Raw genomic sequence first — 24,247 nt, forward strand, 5'->3', positions numbered from 1 at the left:
TTAATTGTTACATATTTAGCCTATTATCAATAAGAATCTAGGGACACTTTAACATGTAAATGAATAGCTACTCTGATATGACACAGTAGAAGCGGATGCTTGTGCTCAGTGTTATTTCAGTATTTTTTATTCCAAATTCTTAAAGGGGTTTAAGAATTGTTCACCCAAAAATGAGCATTTTGTTGTTATTTATTTAGTCTTGAGCTATTTCAAACCTGCATTAATTTCTTTTTTTTTTGTTGTTGTTGTTGTTGAACACAAAAGAAGATATTTTGAATAATGTTGGTAACCAAACAGTTGATGGTCCCCATTGATTGACTTAGAATTTTTTTTTCCATACCGTGGAAGCAAATGGGGACCCTCAACTGTTTCTTCAAAATACTTTCTTTTATCTTCCAAAGAAAAATAAACTTGTACAGGTTTGGAACAACTTGAGGTACAGTAAATAATGACAAATAAAAGTTCATTTTTGGGTGAACTGTGCCTTTAAGTAAAGAGGCAAACCAGATTACATCGTCTTGTCATCTTTTAAAGGCAAAACAGGAGTAATAGTTGCCTGCTGTCTTCAAAAGAATATTTAACATTGCTGACAATATGGAAATGTATGTTTTCACAGAGAACAATGGACCACCCTAGCCTTCAAGGGCCACAACAGCAGGAGGTAGACTGCAGAGCTGCTTCCAGAAAAAAATGCAAATTCACTTATTGTCATTACTTCCGTTTACTATATTTTTACCTCAGATGAACCGTGTTCTTATTTGATTAATCTAGAGAAATAACAGTATTTATAGTGTATCCTGTTTGACTGCTGTATGACATTTATACAGCTGTGGTTTGTTTGTAGAAGCTGGAGATGCCGTGAAAGACCAAAATGTTCATCTACTTGAAAACATTGATTGTAGATGTGTTCAGTTTTTTTCAGTTCAGTTTCTGGACTTTTTTAGGTTATAAAGAGAGTTGAATATTTTAATGTATCACTTGGCTTCGACAGACAGGTGGACCATGTAATGGTCGTACTTAGATGAACAGAGGGTGCCACTGCTCTGCCCAACCCCGCTTTTTTTCCACTGCAAATCTGTGTTCAGAAATGTAAATGCTGCCGTGTCCTAATTGAAAGCCATAGGAGCAGAAATGAGTCTGCCCTGCTTATCTTTACATGACCTTATGTAACCCTTCTAGACTAATCAATATAATAAAACAATGATATATTCTGCAGTATTTTAGCAACTAGTAAGTTAGATTGTGAACATGTCTGTTCTTCTTTAACAGGAGGAGAATGTGTGGAATAGTGTACAGAATTATACTGTAAATCCTTTTTTGGACTTGCTAATGGGAATGTAGTCTGTCATTCCTTTTTTTGTGTTGGTTTTTTATTTGTTCTGAGAATTGACATGACTTTCTTTTCTTCTTTCAAATGCCTCCACAGCTCGTAACATTCCAAATCAACATTTGAACACAATAAATACGCATGGTATGCAAGGACACTAGATTTCTTCCAAAGTTTAAGCTGCATGTTTGTGAGCAATTATGTGCATAAAATGTATCGAAGGTGCATCCTTCTGAAAGCTAAAATAACAATTGAGACTCCCTGCTGCTATCGTAAGTCCTCAATACCGGAAGTGCACATGAAGTGTGCATTTGAAACAGGAACATATACAGAGACAACTGTGCTGAGGTTGATTCTCCAGAAACATGCTTTATTTTGGCAGCTTTTTTTTTGTGATAGAAGTTACACCCTTCAGCTTTAAGAACCCATTAATAACCCCTTAAATATCTCTTTAAAGTAGATCCTATAGTCGGTTGTGCAGTAATTTAATTGCTGCTGCTTTAGATGAGTCTTTTGATGTTTTACATAATCGTTGTTGACTCCAGTAAGTTGACTTCTAGAAAAATCATTTGTGTTCATAATGGAATACTTAAGTAGTACATACAGTCATGGCCAAAAATATCGGCACCCTTGCAGTTCTGTCAGAAAATACAACCCTTCTCTCAGAAAATTGTTGCAGTTGCAAATGTTTTGGTACTCGCATGTTTATTTTTTTGTTTGCATTGAAGCAACACAAAAAAACAGAGAAGAAATGTAAAATCTGATACAATTCCACACAGAACCTTAAAAATGCACTGGACAAAATATTGGCACCCTTAACTTAATATTTGGTAGCACCCCCTTTGGAAAAAAATAACTGAAATCAGTCACTTCCTGTAACCATGAATGAGTTTCTTACACCTCTCTACTGGAATTTTGGACCACTCTTCTTTTGCAGACTGCTCCAGGTCATTCAGATTTGAAGGATGTCTTCTCCCAACTGCTGTTTTGAGATCTTTCCACAGGTGTTCTATGGGATTCAGACCTGGACTCATTGCTGGCCATTTCAGAACTCTCCAGTGCTTTGTTTGTAACCATTTCTGAGCGCTTTTTGAAGTTTGTTTCAGGTCATTGTCCTACTGGAAGACCCATGACCTCTGGTGGAGACGCAAACTTTCTGACACTGCCCACTCTTTTGCGCCCCAAAATTCTTTGCTAATCTTCAGATTTCATGATACTGTTCACACAGTCAAGGCATCCAATGCTGGAAGCAGCAAAGCAACCCCAAAACATCTTTGAACCTCCACCATGTTTGACTGTAGGGACTGTGTTCTTTTCTTTGAAGGCCTCATTTCTTTTTCTGTAAACTGTGCCATGATGTCCTTTACCAAAAAGCTCTCCTTTTGTCTCATCTGTCCACAGTACATTCTCCCAGAAGGATTGTGGTTTTGTCACATACGTTTTGGCAAAATCAAGTCTTGCTTTTTTATGCAGTGGTGTCCTCCTGGGTCTCCTACCATAGCGTCCCTTTTCATTCAGATGGCGACAGATGACAATGGCAAACTGACACTGTTGTACCCTGTCTGTAAGTTAATCAGGGTTCTTCATCCACCATTCGAACAATCATTCATTGTAATTTTTCATTAATTTTGCTCCTCCGTCCACATCTAGGGAGGTTAGCTACAGTGCCATGGGCTGTAAACCAATGATGATATTGCGCACAGGTGGACACAGGAACATTAAGATCTTTGGAGATGAACTTGTAGCCATGAGATGGTCCATGTTTTTCCACAATTTTTTCTCTCAAATCCACAGACAAGTCTTTACACTTCTTTCTTTTCTCCATGCTCAGTGTGACACACAACACAAAGGTTGAGTCAACTTTTCTCCATTTTAACTGGTTGCAAGTGTGATTATTATATTACCACAGGTGTCTAAATACAAATTACAGGGGCATCACATGCTTGAAAAGCAATTGTTTCTTACAATTTTGACAAGGTGCCAATAATTTTGTCCAGTCCATTTTTGAGTCCTGTGTGAAATTTTATCAAGTTTGACTTTTCTTCTTTGTTTTTTTTTTTGTTTGTTTGTTTTTTTGTTGTGTGTGTGTGTGTGTTGTTGCAGTGCAAACAAAAACAAAAAGCATGTGAATACCAAAACATTTGCAATTGGAACAATTTTCTGAGAGAAGTGTTGCATTTTTTGACAGAATTGCAATGGTGCCGGTATTTTTGGCCATGACTGTATACTGTATACATACACAAACACATACACAGTATATAGATGCCTCATTAGCAGCTGTTTCTATGGGCTGCTCTATGTAAGCCATCTGCCATGTTAGAATGTCTGGTCCAGAAATATCATGTGGACTGTGTGTCTGAAACCATAGTTATTCACAAATATAAATCTATATCTGCAACAGACTTTAGCTGATGATTTGCACTAAATGTACTAAATTTTCATCCATGAGAGGTTATCCCAATTTATAACTTGACACAATGGTTATTAGAATCATGGGCTACACAATACAATGGCGTTTTCAAAAAAAGTAATTGATTTGTTAGTGTGAGTGATGAACAGCATCTTGTTGACCATTCTAGTCAGACCCATTGATGTATCTGGAGCAGCAAATGTAGTATCTACATATACATGTCTACACTATGTTTTTGAACAGTAAGATTTTTAATCTTTTTTTAAAGAAGTCTCTTCTGCTCACCAAGCCTGCATTATTTGATCCAAAGTACAGCAAAAACAGTCAAATTTTGATTTTTATTTTTTTAATGTAATATTTTTATTATTTAAAATAATTTTTTATTTTAATATATTTTAAAATGTAATTTTTCCCTGTGATTTCAAAGCTGAATTTTTAGCATCATTACTCCAGTCACATGATCCTCGTATAATCATTCTAAATCACTCTAATATTCTGATTTACTGCTCCAAAAACATTTATTATTATAACAATGAAAACAGCGGAGTAGAATTTTTTTTCAGGTTTCTTTGATGAATAGAAAGTTAGGAAGAACAGCATTTGTCTGAAATAGAAATATTTTGTAATTATAAATGCATTCATCATCACATCATCATCATAGTACAATCGTATGAGAAATTGTATACAAATTCAATGTTTTAAACTCTAGATTTGTCAGATGACCTCACTATGTTACATGTGTAATTCAGTTATGCAGTTATCATCAAAAAAAAAGAAGAAATTGGAATGTAACATCAAGTGTGTTCCATTGTTGGATCATTAATCTATCACAGTGGATTCTATTTGTGTTTTGCACATTTTAGCAACTATGGTTGGTCATGTGGGAATTCCATGCTGAATTGCAAATTGTGCACTGTATATATACTACTTTCTATAGGTCCTGTAAAAATAGTAGGTACAATAGTATGCTATTTGAAACACTCGCAATGATGAAATCACTGACCTCTGTGTAAAGTCTCTCTACTGCTTCCTGCTTGAGGATGGCATCTTTGAAAGAAAGCTTGTCAAACTATTGTCTGTTATTTCAGACCATCAGATTTCTTGCCCAAGTTCTGTCTGGAACATTCTGTCTGTTTAGGAGTCATTCTCGTTTTCCCTGATGTTTACAAAGCTATGGAAAAAGCCCCATTCTCCTAAGGGAGGAAGGGCAGCCATCCTGCTAGGCTTTAAGCAGTGAAAAACAGGGATTGTAGGGAAAGACACGGCAGATGGGTAGAGGCCTAAGCAGCCTCAAGCCCAACTCACCACCAGCACCTGCTTTGATTTGCTCTCATTATGTCTGCAATGCTCAACAGCAGCACAATGGAGCAGGAGAGAGTCAGCAGCACTTAAACTAGAAACAAGGTCAGTTTTCTCTCTCAGTAAAACGCCCACAAAGGGAATGACATTTGATGGGATTACATTTGATGACATTTGATGGGATGAATTTTTTTCTCATAAATACTGGTCAGCTGATTAGATTTTTTTAGTGGCCTATGCTAATATGCAATAGCTAGAGAGCAGAGGTGCCAGTGGCAAATATATATTATGTTATAATACACACTACCGCTCAAAAGTTTGGGATCAGTAAGACTTTTTTTTGTTTGTTTTTTTTTTATAGAAATCTCTTAGCATATATTTACATTGTTAGAAAAGATTTATATTTTGAATAAATGCTGTTCTTTTTAACTTGCTATTCATTAAAGAATCCTGAAAAAAGAATCAAAGGTTACAAAAAAAAAAAGTCTGTACACTTCATGATATGGACTGTATTTTTGAATATTAAACCTCAAAAAAGACTGGAATAATAAATCTGTATGTTCTTTGTGGGAAATTTACTTTACAATCATTTCACATTTCACATGTTGTGGCATGAATCACAACGAATTTTTCAAATTTCATTTAATTACATTATAAAAGATTAATGAAATGGACAAAGTTTTATTTCATTACCACAATTTTTGATAATAAATTTAATTTAAATCTTAAAAGAATTTAGAAAAATAAAAACAGACATGGCAAATGCTTATTTGACCAAAATGCAGTTAATTACATAATGACACAGCTCTGAATTTTTAGAAATTTTGCAGAAGCAACGCTACGCTTAGCAACTGACCTTCACTTCAAGTTCCCTTGTGAGTCAGTCAGTGCCGCATTTCAGTATAGACAGTGATAGAGTGGCTCTTGTTTGGCCCTGGCCCTGGATTCAACAGTACCATAAAACGCGGCGTAAGCCTGGCGGAAAAAACTCGGAATGATTCATTGCTTTTACAGTCCCATAAACTCTTGCCTCATCTGTCAGAAAGTGACAAGGCTGCCACGGCAAGTTCACTAACCATTTTTTGCTGATGCTGCCATGTATTTGGACCCCGTGCTGAGTCACACCAGCTTGAAAGGTGATGGCTAAATGCCTGATAGTCTGATACATCAGCATTTGTTCAGCTATTCACAGGCCTGTTGCCTGCCAGCCAGAGTTCAGTGGTTCAAAATTGTTGTTCTCCTCAGAGGCTTGTGCAGTTAGTAAACATTTAGTGGACGCTTTTATCCAGTGCCACTTATAGTACACTTATTACAGGAGCAAGTCCTTCAGGAGAAACCTGAAAGTAAGTGCCTTACTCAAAGGCACAGTGGTGATAATTCATGATTTGCTTTTTGTTGTGATCAAAGCAACTGTCTTGTTACCAGAAGGCCGGTATACATGGTTATGTTATGATCATAAAAAAAAGCATAAATGATTAATCATGAGAGCCTTGATATGTTTTAATAGAAATTCTAAGGTTAACATGAAACAGCATTTGCAACTTCTTTACTTCTGTAATGGGTTTTTCCATTTGAAACAGTATTCAATGAAGAAAGGGTCAGGCTGCAACTTGATATTTACAAAAATCCTTCAGGTACAACAAATTCTTTGGTTTTTCAGCGTTTTTCTGTATTTGAACCCTTTCCATCAGAGACTGTATGATTTTGAGATCCATCTTTTCACACTGAGAACAGCTGAGGCACTCATATGCAATTATAACAGAAGGTTCAAATGCCCACTGATGCTTCAAAAGAAAATTAAAAACCGGGGAGTGAAAATGTTTGAAAAGAATGAAGATGTGTAAATTTTTCTTATTTTGCCTTTTTTTTTTTTTCTTTCCCAATTAGTACTGCCCTTCAGAGGTTACAAAAGATAGTTACATTTTTTTTTTTTTTTTTTTTTTCCAATTAGTACTGCCCTTCAGAGGCTACAAAAGATAGTTACATGTTTCCCAGAAGACAAAATAAATCAGTTTACCCTGATCTTCAAATTCAAAAAGTTTTCACCCCTGGCTATTAATGCACTGTGTTTCTTTCTGAAGTATCAGTGAGTGTTTAAACCTTCTTTTGCATATGAGTCCTTCAGTTGTCCTTGGTGTCAAAAGATGGATCTTAAAATCACAGTCATTGTTGGAGGGGTTAAAATACACAAAAATGCAGAAAAACTAAAGAATTCTGAAGAACAGCAGGTAGTTTAACTGTTCAGGACAAACAAGTGACTCATGAACAACTATCACTATACAAAAAAACACAGCTGTGGATTATTTAGGTAACAACGCAGTACTAAGAATCAAATGTAAACTTTTGAATGGGGTCATTTTTATTCATCCTTGTTTTTTTTTTTTTGTTTTTTTTTTTGGTGGACTATATGTAAATGTCTTTTATGTGGAATATCATATTCACATACATAAGTACTAAATAAAAAAAATAACACGCATTTTGTATAACCCCTCATATTTTGGTAAAATAATTTACATTTTGCAGATTCTGCAAGGTGTATGTAAACTTTTGACCTCAACTGTAAATTTATTCTTAGCCAAGCTGCAGTCAGTTGTGGTAGAAATTCCCCTACACACCTGACTTAAGTTTATCTGGGGCATCTCTGCCAACACTCAAAAGCATCTCTGGCAACAATTTTATATTCTTTTAGAGTGTCTCTGGCAACACCCTGCCGATTTGGACGATTTCTCGTCCTTTTTGAATACTATCACTTGGGACTAATGTCTTTAGTATTCCTCTAATATGCAGCACAGCAACTGACAAACTCCAGACAAAACCTATGAATATGCTTTAATCACGGCCGGGAGGATCTCATAATATCAATCAGAGCATCCCCACAACAAAAAGAAAGTAATGCACATTTATATATCATAGGTTCATGGCAAAGATTACATGATTCATTGCGTGATTTTTCTTTAATATAACCGGCTCCTCTTATGTGCAATTCAGCAAACCTCCTCTCTGTTACTGGCATAATGCATTTGGTTTTTTGATTACTTCAGCTTGTTAGTCAAGTCATGGGTTGTTATGGTTATTTTTATATTCAGACAGACATCTAGCTGTCTTGTGTGTATATATCTGTTAATGCAACACACTAGCTATAATTTTCTTTCTCAAAAGCATTCAAATGGTAAGCATGCAAGGAAAAGATGCATGTTGAGCCTGTTAATTATGATTAATTTAAAATTATTATTTTCTTTCCCTACAATCCCAGAACCCAAACCATTTTTTCCCCATTTAGATGCTGTCTGTAGGGTAAGATATTTTGAATCAGTTTAATAAAAATGACTGTAGTCCAAATTATGAATCCCTTATTAGAACAAATACATCATTATGATATATACTGAATATTATAAATAATAAAAAAAAATAATAAGAGAGAACATTAAGTTCCACTGTGTCATACCACTTTACATGGTGTCTGTAATATGTTTGTGTCTGTGTGTTCACAGTTTCTGTGGGGACTGTCTACAGCCGTGTCTGCAGGTGACATCGCCTCTCTGTCCACTCTGCCGTATGCCTTTCGATCCAAAGAAAGTGGACAAATCCTCCAGCGTGGAGAAGCAGCTCTCTTCATATAAGGCACCATGTAGAGGGTGCAGCAAAAAGGTTAGTCCTTGTGCTTGCACAAACAAATATGAATAAAAAAAAAACAAAAAAAAACTGGGCATTGTACCACAAGGCATGTTCCTCTGAACAGTGCAGCTGTCGTTACGTAAGGCATTTACACTAAAACTTGCTTCAGGGACACTATAGCACGACATCCTGTCTCTCCCGCAGGAGCCTTTCAAAACTGCACTGACAGTTTAATGGTAAATAAAAGTTAAAGCAAAACAAGCACAGCCCAGCAACCACAGTCTGACACACTGAGATGTCCTGATTTGCCTTTGCGAGCTTAAAAAGAACAACTGAAACCTTTTATTGTGTGCTTACTGTTCTGTGTTTATGTCAGGGGTGCCCAACCCTGTTCCTGGAGAGTTTAGTTCCAAGCCTAATCAAACACACCTGTCTGTAATTATCAAGTGCTCCTTCAGATCCTAATTAGCTGGTTCAGGTGTGTTTGGTCAGGGTTGGAGCTAAACTCTGCAGGAAAGCCGGTCTCCAGGACCAGGGTTGAGCACCCCTGGTTTATGTGATTTGACACAGCAGTTTTTTTAAAGATATTTTAGTTCTATCAAGTCAGCAAAACATGATTGCTGGATAAAAAAAATTACCAGCAAGGGTCATATTTACACTGTTTACAGTACAGTACATCTGATCAAGGTGTTATTTGTAATAAAGTGTCCCTATTATGCTATTGTAAAGGTTCTTAATTTTGTTTTGGAGATTTTTTTTTTTTTTTAAATAGGTTTACGTGTATCCAAGGTCAAAAAAAAAAAAAAAAACTTCTATTAAAAATTTTCGAATAATATACATTGCAGTGTTACCTCCACTAACGACTGCTGAATACTAAATAATCACCCAAGCAATAATGGTACATACAATAACTGAGCACTACCATGGATTAGTAATGTAACATTTCAGTTTGTAATCCAAAATGTTGCTACACACTTGTCATTACTCAAAGTAGCAAGAATGACAGACAGTCATTATTTGCCACAATTTTAGGTAATAGTGGGGTGAAATGTAAAAGTATTTTAATACAGTAATGTGAGTTAGCAGGTTAGCACTGTGTGTACATCATATACAACACAAAACTAAACGTTTTGAACACTGCATACATATACATTGTTAATCATACTTACAGGTTGTGATCCAGAGGTGCAAGATGGTCCATACATCGTCAGTAAATGATGGGAACACAGTGAAAGGAGTTATATTGCTGGTGTCTGTGTTAAAATCAATATCAACCACTGTTTCAGTGTTTGGGGGTGGGTCAAAATACACATGAAGACCATAGGTGGGCATTATGAGAATTTGTTGTGAAACTACATAGGTTTGCAACAGAAGTTAGTCTTCAATTACTAATGACTTGTTTCAGGCAGTTTAGGATTGGTTCTTACTTTTGAGAAATAATAACTCCATTTGTCATGCACTTTGATCTTTGCAGATCATTTATATTCACAAACAGCTATATTATAAGCTGCATAAAAGGTAATATCTGAAAAAGCATAATGGGGCACTTTAATCACAGCGCAAGTTAGTCACTTTGCCTTTTATATGTGCCTTTGAATATTCCAGGTCACCCTGGTCAAAATGCGATCGCATATTTCATCTTGCACAAAGGTTCAGGAACAGATGGCCAACTGCCCAAAGTTCATGCCTGTCGTTCCCACCTCACAACCCATTCCCAGGTAAGCATTGCTCCAGGGATCATTTGAGGTCAGGTTGACGTAAAACTTTTATTTTTTTCTTCACCAGTTGGCTCAATTTTATTATATTTTTGGTGTGTGTGTGTGTGTGTGTGTGTGTGTGTGTGAACACTGCATGCTAGTGTGACTGCATTTTGGAAAGACACAGGTTTTCAGATGTGTTTGTATGTAAATATCCTGTAAATCAGTTAAATAAATAAGAAAGTAATGCACATATGTTACCCTGGACCACAAAACCAGGCTTAAAGGGGAACTCCACTTCCAGAACAACAATTTACAAACAATTTACTCACCCCCTTGTCATCCACGATGTTCATGTCTTTCTTTCTTCAGTCGTAAAGAAATTATGTTTTTTGAGGAAATCATTTCAGCATTTTTCTCCATATAATGGACTGATATGGTGCCCCAATTTTGAACTTCCAAAATGCAGTTTAAATGCGGCTTCAAATGATCCCAAATGCGGTTGTAAACGATCCCAGCCGAGAAAGAAGGGTCTTATCATGACAGTTAGGGTATGTCGAAAAACTTCGAAATCGCTCTATATTGCTGTTTTACCTTTTTTGTTAAGGGTGTTCGATATTCTTTGCATGTTCACTTTGCAAAGCCTCGGTCAGTACTTCTGCAGCGATGTTTATAATAAAAAAAAAAAAAAAAAAAAAAAAAAAAAAAAAAGAATGCGATCTGAGTTTTCTGACATACCCCAACTGTCTTGAGTCAGAATACACAGGGAGTTCAGGGAGAGAAAGGCAAGACAAGTGTTTGAGATTAAAAAGTGTTTCAGTTGTAGTTTTTAAATAAAAATAATGATTGTTTCGCTAGATAAGACCCTTCTTCCTTGGCTGGGATCGTTTACAACCGCATTTGGGATTGTTTAACGCCGCATTTAAACTGCCTTTTGAAAGTTCAGAATCGGGGCACAATAGCAGTCCATTATATGAAAAAAAAAATGCAGAAATGTTTTCCTCAAAAAGCATAGTTTCTTCACAACTGAAGAAAGAAAGACATAAACATCTTGGATGACAAGGGGGTGAGTACATTATATGTACATTGAATGGGTCAAAATGATCGATTTTTCTTTTATGGCAAAAATCATTAGGATATTAAGTAAATATATCAAAACTTAACTTAATATTTGATTAGTAATATGCATTGCTAAGAACTTCATTTGGACAACTTTAAAGGCAGTTTTCTCAGTATTTTGATGTTTTTGCACCTTCAGATTCCAGATTTTCAAATAGTTACATCCAGTGATGGGAATAAGAGCGTTATAAATAAACAGCATTATTTTTTTCAGTAACAAGTAATCAAAGAAATTACAGTGTCCCCCGTTACAATGCCGTTAGCATTACTGACAATAAAATGCAACATTGCTATAATTTATTATATTATAATAATTTTATTTTTTAGTTCATCTGAATGGATGCGGTGTACCTGTATTTGACGAACCATAAACTCTAGTGTGAAGGCACATGACTAACCGTTGCTTTGTCTCACACACACGCAAAGAAAGATACAGAGCGAGAGAGTCTTATATACCATGCAGAATTGATGCGCTACATGTAAACAATATTCTTTGCTGTATTTTCCTGTCAAAATAACGGAGTTCCCTTGGAATTCTTTAGACTTTAAGAAGTGACGGTTTCTCCGGTAGTAGGCGAAACTAATACGCAAATGGCTGGCGCTCACCTATTATCGTCCCTGTTTTGATTTCAGCAAATCAGTTCGAGCGAACGCAGACAATGTGATTAATATTCATGAACCCAGCAGATCATTAATCCTTGGTGCTTTTTATATTGTTATTTGTAGTAGAATTTGTAGTTGTTTTGTTATCTTATTAGTATTATTTTTAGTTTTTCTAGTTTTTTTTTTTTTTTTTGTAGAAACACTAAATTACATTATCTTAAGCACCACCACCAGTCCTAAGTTCAGTCAACGTGACAAATATGTATTCATACATGGTCATTCTAATTATTAAAGTTCTAATTACTAAAGTTTAATGATAAATTATCATAATGTCATATTATAATGCTTGACTGACTGATGCCAAGTGTCAGATATTTAAAAAACTGTGCCATTAAGCTTTATCTCAGATATTTAATATTCGTCTGGTGAGTAAACTAAAAATGTCATTCATTTAAATTAAATTGAATTCATTTAATGTATTGGGGGCATCCAAATTATTTGACATTTTATTTGAACTTTTTTTTTTTTTAAAAGTAACTAGCAACTATAACTAATTACTTTTTTAAAGTAACATGCCCAACAGTGGTTGTATCAAATATTATCCTATCCTAACAAACCATACATCAATAGAAAGCTTATTTATTCGGTTTTTAGATTATGTATAAATCTCAATTTAAAAAAATTGACCCTTACGACTGGTTTTGTGGTCCAGGGTCACATGTATGAAAAAGTATGATGCCCCATTGTACTGTCATATATATATATATATATATATATATAAAACTAAGATCATAACAATAAAGTTATGATATTACAATTGTAATATTTTGAGAATAAAGTAAAAATTCTGTGAATAAAGTGGTAGTATTACAAGAATAATAGCAATATGAGATTTTAAAATATTATGAGATTGAGATTTGAGAAATTAAAATATTTTGAGTATATTAGTGCCATTGTAATTTATTATTACTTTAAATGATTGCCTTTACAATACACCCAACTGATTTCTGAATTCAGGATTCAATTAAGAAAATAAAAATAATAAAAGATGAATTTGCTTTAGTCTTGACTTGCAATGCTATCATTTGCCTCATCTCCAGTGAATGGTTTCTATAGTAATATACACAAAAAAGCCTTTTATGAAGACAGTGGAATGCAGCAACCCGGGTGGCCTTTCTCTATGGATCTTAGCTCTTAAGAGGGTTTTCGATGTGCAAGGTTGCAAAGGAGTGTTCCATTTCTACATGCGTTTCACAAAAATGCACCTTATGTGAATGTGCGAGCACTGCTTGATTTGTGAATGTCTCAATTCGATATTCATATATACAGTAGTGAAACACTTTTGGATACACAAAGAGAAGGAAGATGAAGAGGTTATAAAATAAAACTAAATGATTAAGGGTGTTCTTTCTTTTTTATTAGCTGTGTAGACCACTAGGCTTTGGTGCCATTCTTCTTTATAAGTGGAAGGGTGCTGAAATAATTTTTAAAATTAGAAATACACAAAAGGATTGGTGCTATCACTTCACCAACATTTGTTTTATTGTTCTTATACATGAGTCAGTTAATAGAGTTGGAGCCCACGTTAACTATTAGAACATTTCTTATTGTTTTTATGCTAAATACCTGTGAACAATGAAAAGCTGGAAACCACAGATGTTTTGCATAGTTTTTTGTGAAATTTTCACACTTTTCTTTTGTAAGGATGGCTTTTAAGAGGTGTCATATTTTTGTAACATATTTGCGCTAGTGTTAACTTTGTAAGACTGGCACTTCCAGACAATCCAGGAAGTTGAATATCCAGCCAAAGTGAAACTAGCTTTACTGCACAGTTTTAACTAAATCCTCCACATTTATGCTGCTGGAATGGCATTCTATTCATTGTGATCACAGTGTAGCATGTAATGTGATTTATTATTATTATTTTTTTTTTTCCTTTCTTCTCAAAATAATTAATCTTACAACTATATGATGGGTAATTCCATGCTAATGTCAACCTTACCATGAAAAAATAAAGTTTATACCAAAGGTTTTTAGTATACTGATAGCACATATGTCAACATTTGGTGGTTCAAATACCCATGTAAAGTCTCTCTTAAGGTTTTTGAAGCTTGAGTGCATGATTTTCCATAGTCTGGAAAGTGCTACTTTCAGGCTTGTCACATCCATAACAGTACATACTCCTCATAAATAGACACATCAAAATAAAGTAACAATTAAATGTTCTGTGAAGAGCCATCGCTTCTCTATTTGTTGGGTATTATTGAGTCTGGCTTGTGCATTTTAATTCGCAGAAATCCTACAAAGTATGTAGTCTCTCAAAAAAATCCTTTTTTGTCACATCCATAACGTATGATTATTTTTCTTTTTTAACATAGAAAACTTGTGCATAGACTGATATTTTTCTGATGTTTAGACTCTAGCAACAATGGTTTATTCAAATATAAACCATGGTTCAGTATATTGGCAACGCATACATTCTCTAAGCATTTATATGTCACATCCATAACGCTGGATTTGCCCTAATACAACTTTAATCTTAATGCTATGATTATATTCTCAATGACTGTGACTTTATTCTCAAAATATTATGTTTAATCTTGTATCATATGGTACTGAGGCTTGACGATACAAACATATTTTGTTTATTTTACCTTTGTTTTTTGTTTCCTTTTTTCCCGCAGATTATTATAGGTGACTCTGCCAACAGTGAAATTTCATTGATTTAAAAATTCTGTTCTAAAATCCAACTCCAATGTATAGGCTATATAACATTAAATATTTTCTAATTGGCTGTGATGATGTTGCACCATACAGTATTTTCTGTTTCAGTCAGGACAAACAATAGCATTACATCAGTGGAAACTTGTTGCACTGCACCCGATTTGGACACAGCATTTTAGAACGCTTCCGTTCTTTCTCCCTACATTAAAGAGCAACCAATCCCACAAGTCTCTCTTAGGCAAATGCTGCCTTATGACTCATGCTTCTCTGAAGCACTCAATGCTCTTTGGGACAACAGTTAAAATGAGCGAAAAGCTTTAAAATATGGATCCAGGACACGTTTCATTCTTTACAGATACTCTTTAGACCCACACACTAACGGTGTAGGTATACTTAGATCTAGAGATGTCAAGCTGATGTCTGACAGTTGAAGACAGATAGAAAGTTTTGCAGACAGGAATCCGATAAAAGTCCAATTGGATGACTCCAGGTTGAGTTATGTGTGTGCGTCTCTGTCGTGCCTCACTCTTCCTTTGAAGCACAGGAAGAGCGAGAGGAGGATAAGAATTAATTAGCTCTTCAAAGCAGAGCATGTTGATGTATTCCCACTGTGTCTCTGTCTGCAAAAGTCTTGCATCATGGCTGTTTATCGTATTCTTTGTGGTGGCATCACAAAAATATTTTAGAACCATGTTACTAATCCAGACCTTTATGCCATCCTACAAACGTTACTTTTGTAAACACAGAGACCTGGTTCAATAGTGTGTCCATGACGCTATGACACAATGCTGTCTCAGTGCCCAGTGAGTCAGTGGTTTGACAGACAGCAGTTTTCTATGGAGGTGAGAAAACTGGTTCAGACTGATTTTTTCCAAGACACCATAATGTCACGTCTGATGATCTAGAACAAACTCGAGTGAGCTTTAGAGGGCTTTAGAGCTAAGAGAATATTTAAATTCAGCATTAAACAACACTCACAACCCACTTTGCTTCCACAATCCATTGAATTTCTGAACGAATCAGTGCTGTCAACGATAATAATGCAATCGTTTCAATGATGTGAGCCAACATTGAGTATGTCACAAACAAAAACATGCCTTGAGAGTGTATGCTTTCATTGTGGCATGTCACCTTTTTTTATGCCAGTAAAATGCCACCGAAATTCAAAATATAAATGGTTTTGTATTTTTGTTTATTTGGAATGATGTACAATAGTTAAGTAGAATCAAACAAGCTGGAGTGCAGTTTCCTCTGAATATCAGCATGACTGCAAATGTCATTTTGATTTTATAAAACAATTCAGTGTAAAAAGAAGTTGTAATTTTGAATTACATTTTATTGATTTATTTTTTTTATTTATTTTTTTTTTAACATGTTAATGAAATTTTTCAAATTAGATATTAGCAGAACTGTTTTGTGTTTCCAAGCAACTTACCTCGTCACATTATTTATGCAAAGGTAAATGGATTCAAGCCACATCTGAGCTGCATTAACAGTATGTTTAAATAGATCTAAATGCCACTTCAAATGCAGCTTCTGTGCCATTTCGTCAGTGCAAAGATGGATTTTGTAGATGCTAATTTAATTTAATTGGTTACAGCCCTGTAGTGTCTTATTTCTATTATAATTGTTACAGTGGCCAAAGATCAGCAGTCTCCACATAAAACTGATTGGGCAGATCAAACCATAAGTCGTAAACATAACAAAACCTAATTTCACGAACTAGTCCTAGGTTTTTTGCCTGATTGGAACCAAATCAGTGCAGGAAGATTCTCTGGAGAACTTTTGACACTCTGTCGCAAAGGGACGCCAAAACATTTGAAAGCGACAGGGCCCCCTTTACTAAGCCGGCTATTACTTTTAAATGGAATGAGATTTCTTAACCAAACTCACAACGTGTATGTAAGAGCTAAATCTGAGGTCAAATGAAAAAGGCACTATGAGAGGGGAAAAAACATAAAAACGGCCATACAAGACTTTTGGCCTAAAAGGTGCTGCTATTATAAAGATAAAATCTCCTATATGTAATTTTAAGGGGGCAAATATTGCCTCCTATAGTGGAAACCTTTCTGCCGCTGCTATGTAACACAGAATATGCAGAATATGAAAAGCTTTAGGAGTCATCTCTCCACAACAATGACAGTGTACTAGCACAAAAACACTCCAAAATATTGTCAAATTATCATTATACAAAAACCCAGAAAATATTGAGATATTATTATGACTAGTTGTAGTTTATGTTTTGGAAATTGATTTGGTTAAGAAAAGTTTCTCTATCACATGTGGGTTGGAAGGGAGAAGTTAAAAAAATGAGTTTTTGTTGACATCAGCAAAAAAGTATTGTTTCAGAGGTGAAACAAGTTATTACATTTTGATCAGGTTTTTTAAAGTAAATATATGAGGTCAATTTTGATTTCATGTTGACTTATTGAAAACAATCCTTATTTCTCTAGTCCTAAATTAAAAGTAGTGACAACATTATACTTACTACATTACTTTTTCAACCTTGTGTCAGATACCATTTTTACATATTTTTTTAACAGCATGATTATAGAATATCATACAAACTGGCCAGTTGGAGGCATCTTGGTAGACAGAATGGGCATTTGATTCCGATTTGCCCTCTGAATATTGTTTGATAAAGTGGCATTAAGGTTTTGGTCACAGCTGTGTAGTCTTTGTCCTCTGTGGTACTTACTTGATACTGTGGTGATACGGAAGAGCCCTGTTCATGGTGACAGTGATAAAGACCTTAAGATCCTCTATGCCTGTCTGGCCCAGCCTCATCTATTAATCCAGTTATGTCTCAGTCTGTTGAAGTCTTTTCCATGCTGTTTGCTGATGGGGCTTTGCAAGTCAAATATGAAAAAGCTCCCAGTGAGCAAGCAAACGTCTTTGCCAGACCATCAGGGTATTCAAGCTGCATGGCAGCATTCTAAAAAAGGCAGATGTCTGGCTCCTCTGAGAAATTATCCTTGGTCAAATACTTTCAGGACATAACTTATAAATATGTATTATGTGATTTGCGGAATTCTGATATAATAGGTGTAATTTTTGGTAGTGTAAAAAAAATGACAATGTGGTTCCAGGTGCTCATTCCCATAAAACATTAGAAATGACTCAAAGTGTGTCACACTCTTGAAACGGCTTGATTTTGGTTGGTTAAGTCTTGTGTCAAATATTTTCTGCTGACTTTTCTCTCTGATGTGAGATCTTGTAGCTTGCTGACATAAAAACAGCAGCACTGAGAAAAATAATTGTAAACAATATGTTTTTTTAACAGGCCGCATTCGTGTTTGTTGGGTAATTGTACACATTTTGCCTCAAATGCAAGTTACTCTATTAATATTTCATTAGCACATTAATGTTTATTGGACTTAAATAAAAGTAATATGATTTAGTCATATTTGGTTTTTGAGATCCCTATAGAGAAAAGGAAGGAACTCCTGAAAACTGGGTGGTCAGGAGTGCCTCAGATGGCTAATATGAACAGAAGGTTCTTGGCTAAGTTCTTATAGAATTAAAAGTTATTCACAATATGTTGTACACCCTCTGGCTGCACATTTGCATTATTCATGTAAACACTGATAATCAGTTTGTTATGCAATTCTGTTCATTTACCTATTTACTCTTTTTGCTCCAGTGCTACTGCTTATGCAATAGTGTAGATCTGATACTGGTTTATCAGGCCACATATTTAAGACACAGTACAATTCTGTTTTTAACAGCAATATTCCAAACCGTTCTACATTTGTGTGCCCGTACTGTGGTGCTCGCAACTTGGACCAACAGGAACTAGTGAAGCACTGCATGGAGAACCATCGCAATGACCCCAACAAAGTGGTGAGTGTCAGTTACCTTACAGTTTCAGGGGTGCCGAGTGCCTCTTATCTGTCGCAGAGACATGGCAAGCTTGTACAGAATATCTTGCTTTAAGAGGTAGAACAATAAACTGAAATGAAAATTCTAGCATTTACCCTCATGTAGACTGAAACTCATATGATATTTGGTCTTCTGTGGAACACGAATGGAGATCTGCTTTTCTGCCATTTTTTTTTCAGTGTTTTAAAACAAGCACCATGTCATTTGATCATGGTCTTTACTGATAAACACTTGTTTTTTATGTTTTATCTTTGTAGGTATGTCCAGTATGTTCAGCAATGCCTTGGGGTGACCCCAGCTATAAGAGCTCCAACTTCCTGCAGCATCTTCTCCACCGGCACAAATTCTCCTATGACACATTTGTGGTAAGGAGGCAAAAAGCTTATACTTAAGATTTATATAGTCTTCATTTTATTCTAATGCTCTGCTCCCAATACTTTGTGATGCTTTCACACCAAGCGTGAACCGATTGATCGCCTTCTGCTAATTCGTGCCTGCACATGTACAATGATAATAAGAATGCATCCTCTTCTTTCTCGGAATACTCTTCTTCTGTGTTTGTTTCCATTGGTTTTCGAAACAGCGCCAGCACTCTGTCCTTTTTGTGCAACAGCAGTTGCTGTGGTCATGTGATGTAATGCTCAAATCTTATTGGACGGCCCGTGTTTTCTGAAACTGAAAAGATTTGTTGGACTGGTTGGAATAAAAACATTTGCACTGTTCACAGTCTATGTGGAAGCATCCTTAGAAATCTGTTGTTTTAATCCAGCATGTCATTGTGTCTGATGTTTGTTTCGCTTTTTCGCGCTCAGGGTGGAAAGGCCTTTAAGCAGTATCAAAAAAGTAATGGAACTTCATGACAAATGAAACATTCAGATGTGGTATTGGATTAAAAATCTGGGAGGGATATGGACTTAATTAATTTAGTGTTACAATGCAAAACATTGTAATAGCTGTAAATCAGATTTGTTTTCTTAATGCAGTGGATGAACCTGTATCAAGGTGAATGATGCCTTTTCTGTGCTACTAGTGTCACCTGGTGGAATTCCAAAAAAATAAAGCATAAAGTGGAGAATAAAATGAAAAAACAATCTATAAATACTTGATTTTTTTTTTCTAAAATCTTGTTAATCTTCATTGTTCAAAATTTGAAGAGTATTAGCTGTAGGTATACCACTTTTCTACTAATATGTTTGACAAAAAAACCAAGGTATTTCAACAGAAATGTTTATTTTGTGGAAAACACAGTGATGAAAATAAGAGAACAGTAACCAATGTAGCATGAAAGAAGATGACAACTTAAATTTTGGATGATAACAGCTGTCAGGAATTAAAAGAAGGTGTAGAGGCCCTTGCTTTGAATGACTTCAGTACATCTGCGGCCGGAGGACATCACTAGCTTCTCAGACAGCTCCAGTGTAATCGTGGTCCACTCTCTTTCTAGATTGGTCTAGCAGGTTTCTTAGCCATAACTTTGTTCCCAAGGATTTTCCAGAGATTTTTTTTAATTGGGTTTTGTGACTCTTTACACTCAGTTTGCCGCTAAACAAAATGTTTCCCATCAGACACAATTAAACTTGAGCTCACCACTAAAGTAAACTTTGGACCATTTCTCCTCTCTCCACACAACATGCTTCTCAGCAAAAGTGAACTTTGCCTTTTGATTTGCTGATGAGTGCACTTTCAGTCTGACTTCACTTAAACATGCCGAGACAGATCCTTACCCTGTTCTGCCCTGAACTGGCATGCAATTCCAGCTGTTTACTCTTGTTTTACCTGGTTGTCATCTCTGAATATTTCATGGCATGTCTTGGAATTTTGTGTTGCACCTCTGTAACTGAATCTGAATTTGTTTTTCCCAATGAGATGCATCAGCTGTGATCCCACACCAGCTAAACACCCTCTGGCTCAGCCTCCTACAGCCATGTCCCAAACTCTCGCTATAGGTTGAGCTGGAAAGAGATTGACAGGTCTGAGTGGATTGCTGTGAATGTTTTGATGGACAGGGAGGCTTAATGTTTACACTTTTGTGGGAGATAAACCCATGAATGGCTTACTTCTAGAAGTCAATAAACAATAAACTGGGTTAAGAAAATGTATATTGTCATTTAAAAATCTTATAAACTTCACCATCACCAAGATTCTGCCAAGAAGAGCAGCTTTTTCCTGTGAATGTCATAAAAACATGTCCTGGTTACATTTCATCTCAAAAGGCAAAGAAAATATATTTTGCATAAAGAAAATCACACCTTTAAGTGACAGTACTGTTTGACAGTTAAGCACATTTCCCCCCTAAAATGTTTATTACTGCATGCATGTGGACAGTTTTTTATTTCTTTAATTTTTTGCAAATCCCACTATTCTCAAAGGTGATACAGTAAGGTAAATTTAAGTAAATGTTCTTAATTTTCTGTAAACAAATTGCATTTCTTTTAAATTTGTGTTTTTCTTCTGTATTTATGTCTCCGTATGCAGGACTACAGTATTGATGAGGAGGCAGCACTGCAGGCAGCACTGACCCTCTCACTGTCTGAGAACTGAGTCTGACATTATATCCTGTTCCACAAACACAGCCATGTGAAGGATCTTCTCACCTGTCTTGTTTTAGGCTAAATATTTTCATTGTTCCTCTGTTTTTCCTCTCACTCTACCTCTCTTCTGGTCTATATTTCTGAGCTACACTCCAGCTAGATACTGAAGTAGCTCTATAGCTTGTTTGCCAGTTGCATAACATTTGAACAAGCTTGTTACTTCCTGAATTTTAAGGGGAGGAGCTTCTGGTTGCTTATCATCACCGTCATCATCATTGTTATCGTAACCATCAAAACATTGATGTATGCAAAAAGTCAGACAAAGGAATAGATAAATATCACCATGCTTGTTCTTGTTGTTCTTCCTATTGTTTTTGTATCCAAATGTGACCCCAGCAATGAAGTGAAAATCCGTACAGAGGGATCAGCGTTCAGAACAGTGCGTCATGTTAAAGTGAAGCTGAAAATGAGCTATGTTGGGGTTGGCTGTCCTCGTGATAAACTCTCATCTTTAGGCAATACCAATAGAGAATAGAGAGAATGAGAGATTGATCTTCAGCATCCTCATTATCACTCATTTCACCATGTATGGAATGCCGAATACCATCTGCCCTTTTTTAATCAAGAGTTGATGTGAATACTTGCACTCGTCACAGTTTTCTACATGTCTGAATTCTAGTATCGTCATTCTTTTATAGTTCAATAACAGAATATTGACCGACAGGACTGCATACTCTGCTCTTAACTTGCTACAGTAATATTTTCTAAGAAGCGTCAGATAAGATTAAAATTTATATTTTTGGAAAAAAGTTTCAGTTTTAAATGGTGCACTAATAATAAGACGGCAAGCTTCTAGAGGTGTGCTGAAACGTTTTATCTTTTAATGTATCCATTGGTACTGTACATCTGTGTCACTCACTAGTGCTGACTTCAAGTCCTTTGGAAGATTTTTATTTACAAGTTCGTAATCTTATTTATGATGTGACGTGAATTCAAGTGATTTGGTAGGCATAAGATGGATTAATTGGGCAAGGTCCTCTCTCTGTCATTTCTCGCTAAAACATTGGAAATTCTTTTGCGTATATATTTGATAATTCTTGTGCTGCCACAAAAAAATTCATGATCACCAGGTGTCCAAGGATTGGTTCATTAGCTTGCTAGTTGATGCTTTTTAAAGGGGTCATTGGATGCAAAATTCACTTTTACATGTTGTTTGACCATAAATTTGTGTTGGCAGTCCACCCTATAATGATAAAATTTACCCAGTCGTTTTTTTAATCCCTAAAAATAATATCCCCTTTTTCAGAGCAGGCCATTCTCAGCTTCTTGTCAGTGTGACGTCACACGGACCAAGGCTGATTGACACTGCCGTCTTACTTTAAACCTGCACTGAGTGAGCTGTAACAGTCCGATCGCCAATGGTTGAACGTCGGAGCAGGAATAGACAAGACTGGCTCCTAAGCAAAGGAGAAGAGAACAACAATTCCAGAACAACAATTTACAGATAATGTACTCACCCCCTTGTCATCCAAGATGTTCATGTCTTTTCTTTCTTCAGTCCTAAAGAAATTATGTTTTTTGAGGAAAACATTTCAGGATTTTTCTCCATATAATGGATTGATATGGTGCCCCAATCCTGCGATGTAGGATGATTTCGAAATTATTTTTTTAAAGTTGAAGGAGAAAATACGATCTGAGTTTTTCAACATACCCTTACTGTCTTGAGCCAGAAGATGAGCGTTTGAGATTAAAAAGTATTTAAATAGTTTTTTTCTTTTTTTAATTGAAAATAACCAATCGTTTCGCTAGATAAGACCCTTCTTTCTCGACTGGGATCATTTACAACCACATTTAGGATCGTTTGAAGCTGCATTTAAACTGCATTTTGGAAGTTCAAACTCGGGGCACCATAGCAGTCCATTATATGGAGAAAAATCCTGAAATGTTTTCCTCAAAAAACACAATTTCTTTACGACTGAAGAAAGAAAGACATGAACATCTTGAATGACATGGGGGTGAGTACATTATTTGTAAATTGTTGTTCTGGAAGTGGCCTTCTCCTTTAAGGTGTTTTGTTGTTGGGTGTAATACTGAACATATTAGTCGTCATTTACACCCAGCACCTGAGCCGCTGAAGACACAGTGGATTATGTTTGTTTGTGAAAGCAGTGCGCCTCCCGATCTACCTAAATGCGTCTATGTTAGCGCAAATCATTTGTGATCCAGCTTTACCTACAGCAGAGGTGAGTATAATGGATTTTTTATGAATCTTTGTAATCGCCTTTCCTAATAACGTGCTAGTTAGCAAGTTTCACTGCTAAAGTAAACAGTCTATCAGAGCACGGCTCGTAACCCCACAGAAGAGAGGGGTGGGGTGAGCAGAGCTCATTTGCATTTAAAGCAACTTGCAACAAAATTGGTATCTGCAGAGCTGATTTAGTTTACAAGGTAAAAAGGGTGTTGTTTTACACTACCATTGAGAAATTGTAACCAAAGTATGTTATAGACTTTTTATTAAAACCCTAAAGGATCATATGAACTTGTGAAAAATAGGCATACGATGACCCCTTTAAATGGAAATAGTATGATGTGAATTCATTTTCACAACTACAGTGTTTTATGATCAATACCACAGCTTCCGCAACAATTCTTGTATTGGCATGCATTCATGTCCACAAAATACAATTATTCCATCATGACTTGAAAGCAGCATTGATATGGAGAAACTTGAGAACATCCTAACAGGATGTGGAACAGTGTAGAGTTGTACACTTTGGCCACAAAGTCATTCAGAGCAGACTTGATTTTTTTTTTTTTTTTTTTTTTCTTCTCAGTCTTTTACTACTGCTGGTAGGAGTTTCTGTACTTTGTGACAGTGTTGAATCCAAGCCTGTGTACAGAGATTGGGAGCACTGATGTTTAGAGGAGCACTGGTGTGGTAGTATTAGGGATTGGGATCTAATATCCCTACTTTGCAGACATACCAAACCATGTCTTTAAGATATACCTGGAGTTGACCATTAGGAGAGAAACATACTCT

General features: G+C 35.8%; 1 protein-coding gene across 1 annotated transcript in view; it reads left to right on the forward strand.

The window, feature by feature from the left end:
- Nucleotides 1-21,553, forward strand: part of LOC127168166 (E3 ubiquitin-protein ligase RNF166) — a 29,545-nt gene extending 7,992 nt beyond the window's left edge. Inside the window, exons 2-6 of the mRNA XM_051114760.1 lie at nt 8,528-8,684; nt 10,257-10,369; nt 18,523-18,637; nt 18,934-19,041; nt 21,152-21,553. Coding sequence (XP_050970717.1) covers nt 8,528-8,684; nt 10,257-10,369; nt 18,523-18,637; nt 18,934-19,041; nt 21,152-21,217 — 559 coding nt within the window. The 3' untranslated portion in view covers nt 21,218-21,553. The remainder of the gene's footprint in view (nt 1-8,527; nt 8,685-10,256; nt 10,370-18,522; nt 18,638-18,933; nt 19,042-21,151) is intronic.
- The last annotated feature ends 2,694 nt before the right edge of the window (nt 21,554-24,247 follow it).

The sequence above is a fragment of the Labeo rohita genome, chromosome 7, assembly GCF_022985175.1.
Source record: "Labeo rohita strain BAU-BD-2019 chromosome 7, IGBB_LRoh.1.0, whole genome shotgun sequence".
NCBI lineage: Eukaryota > Metazoa > Chordata > Actinopteri > Cypriniformes > Cyprinidae > Labeo > Labeo rohita.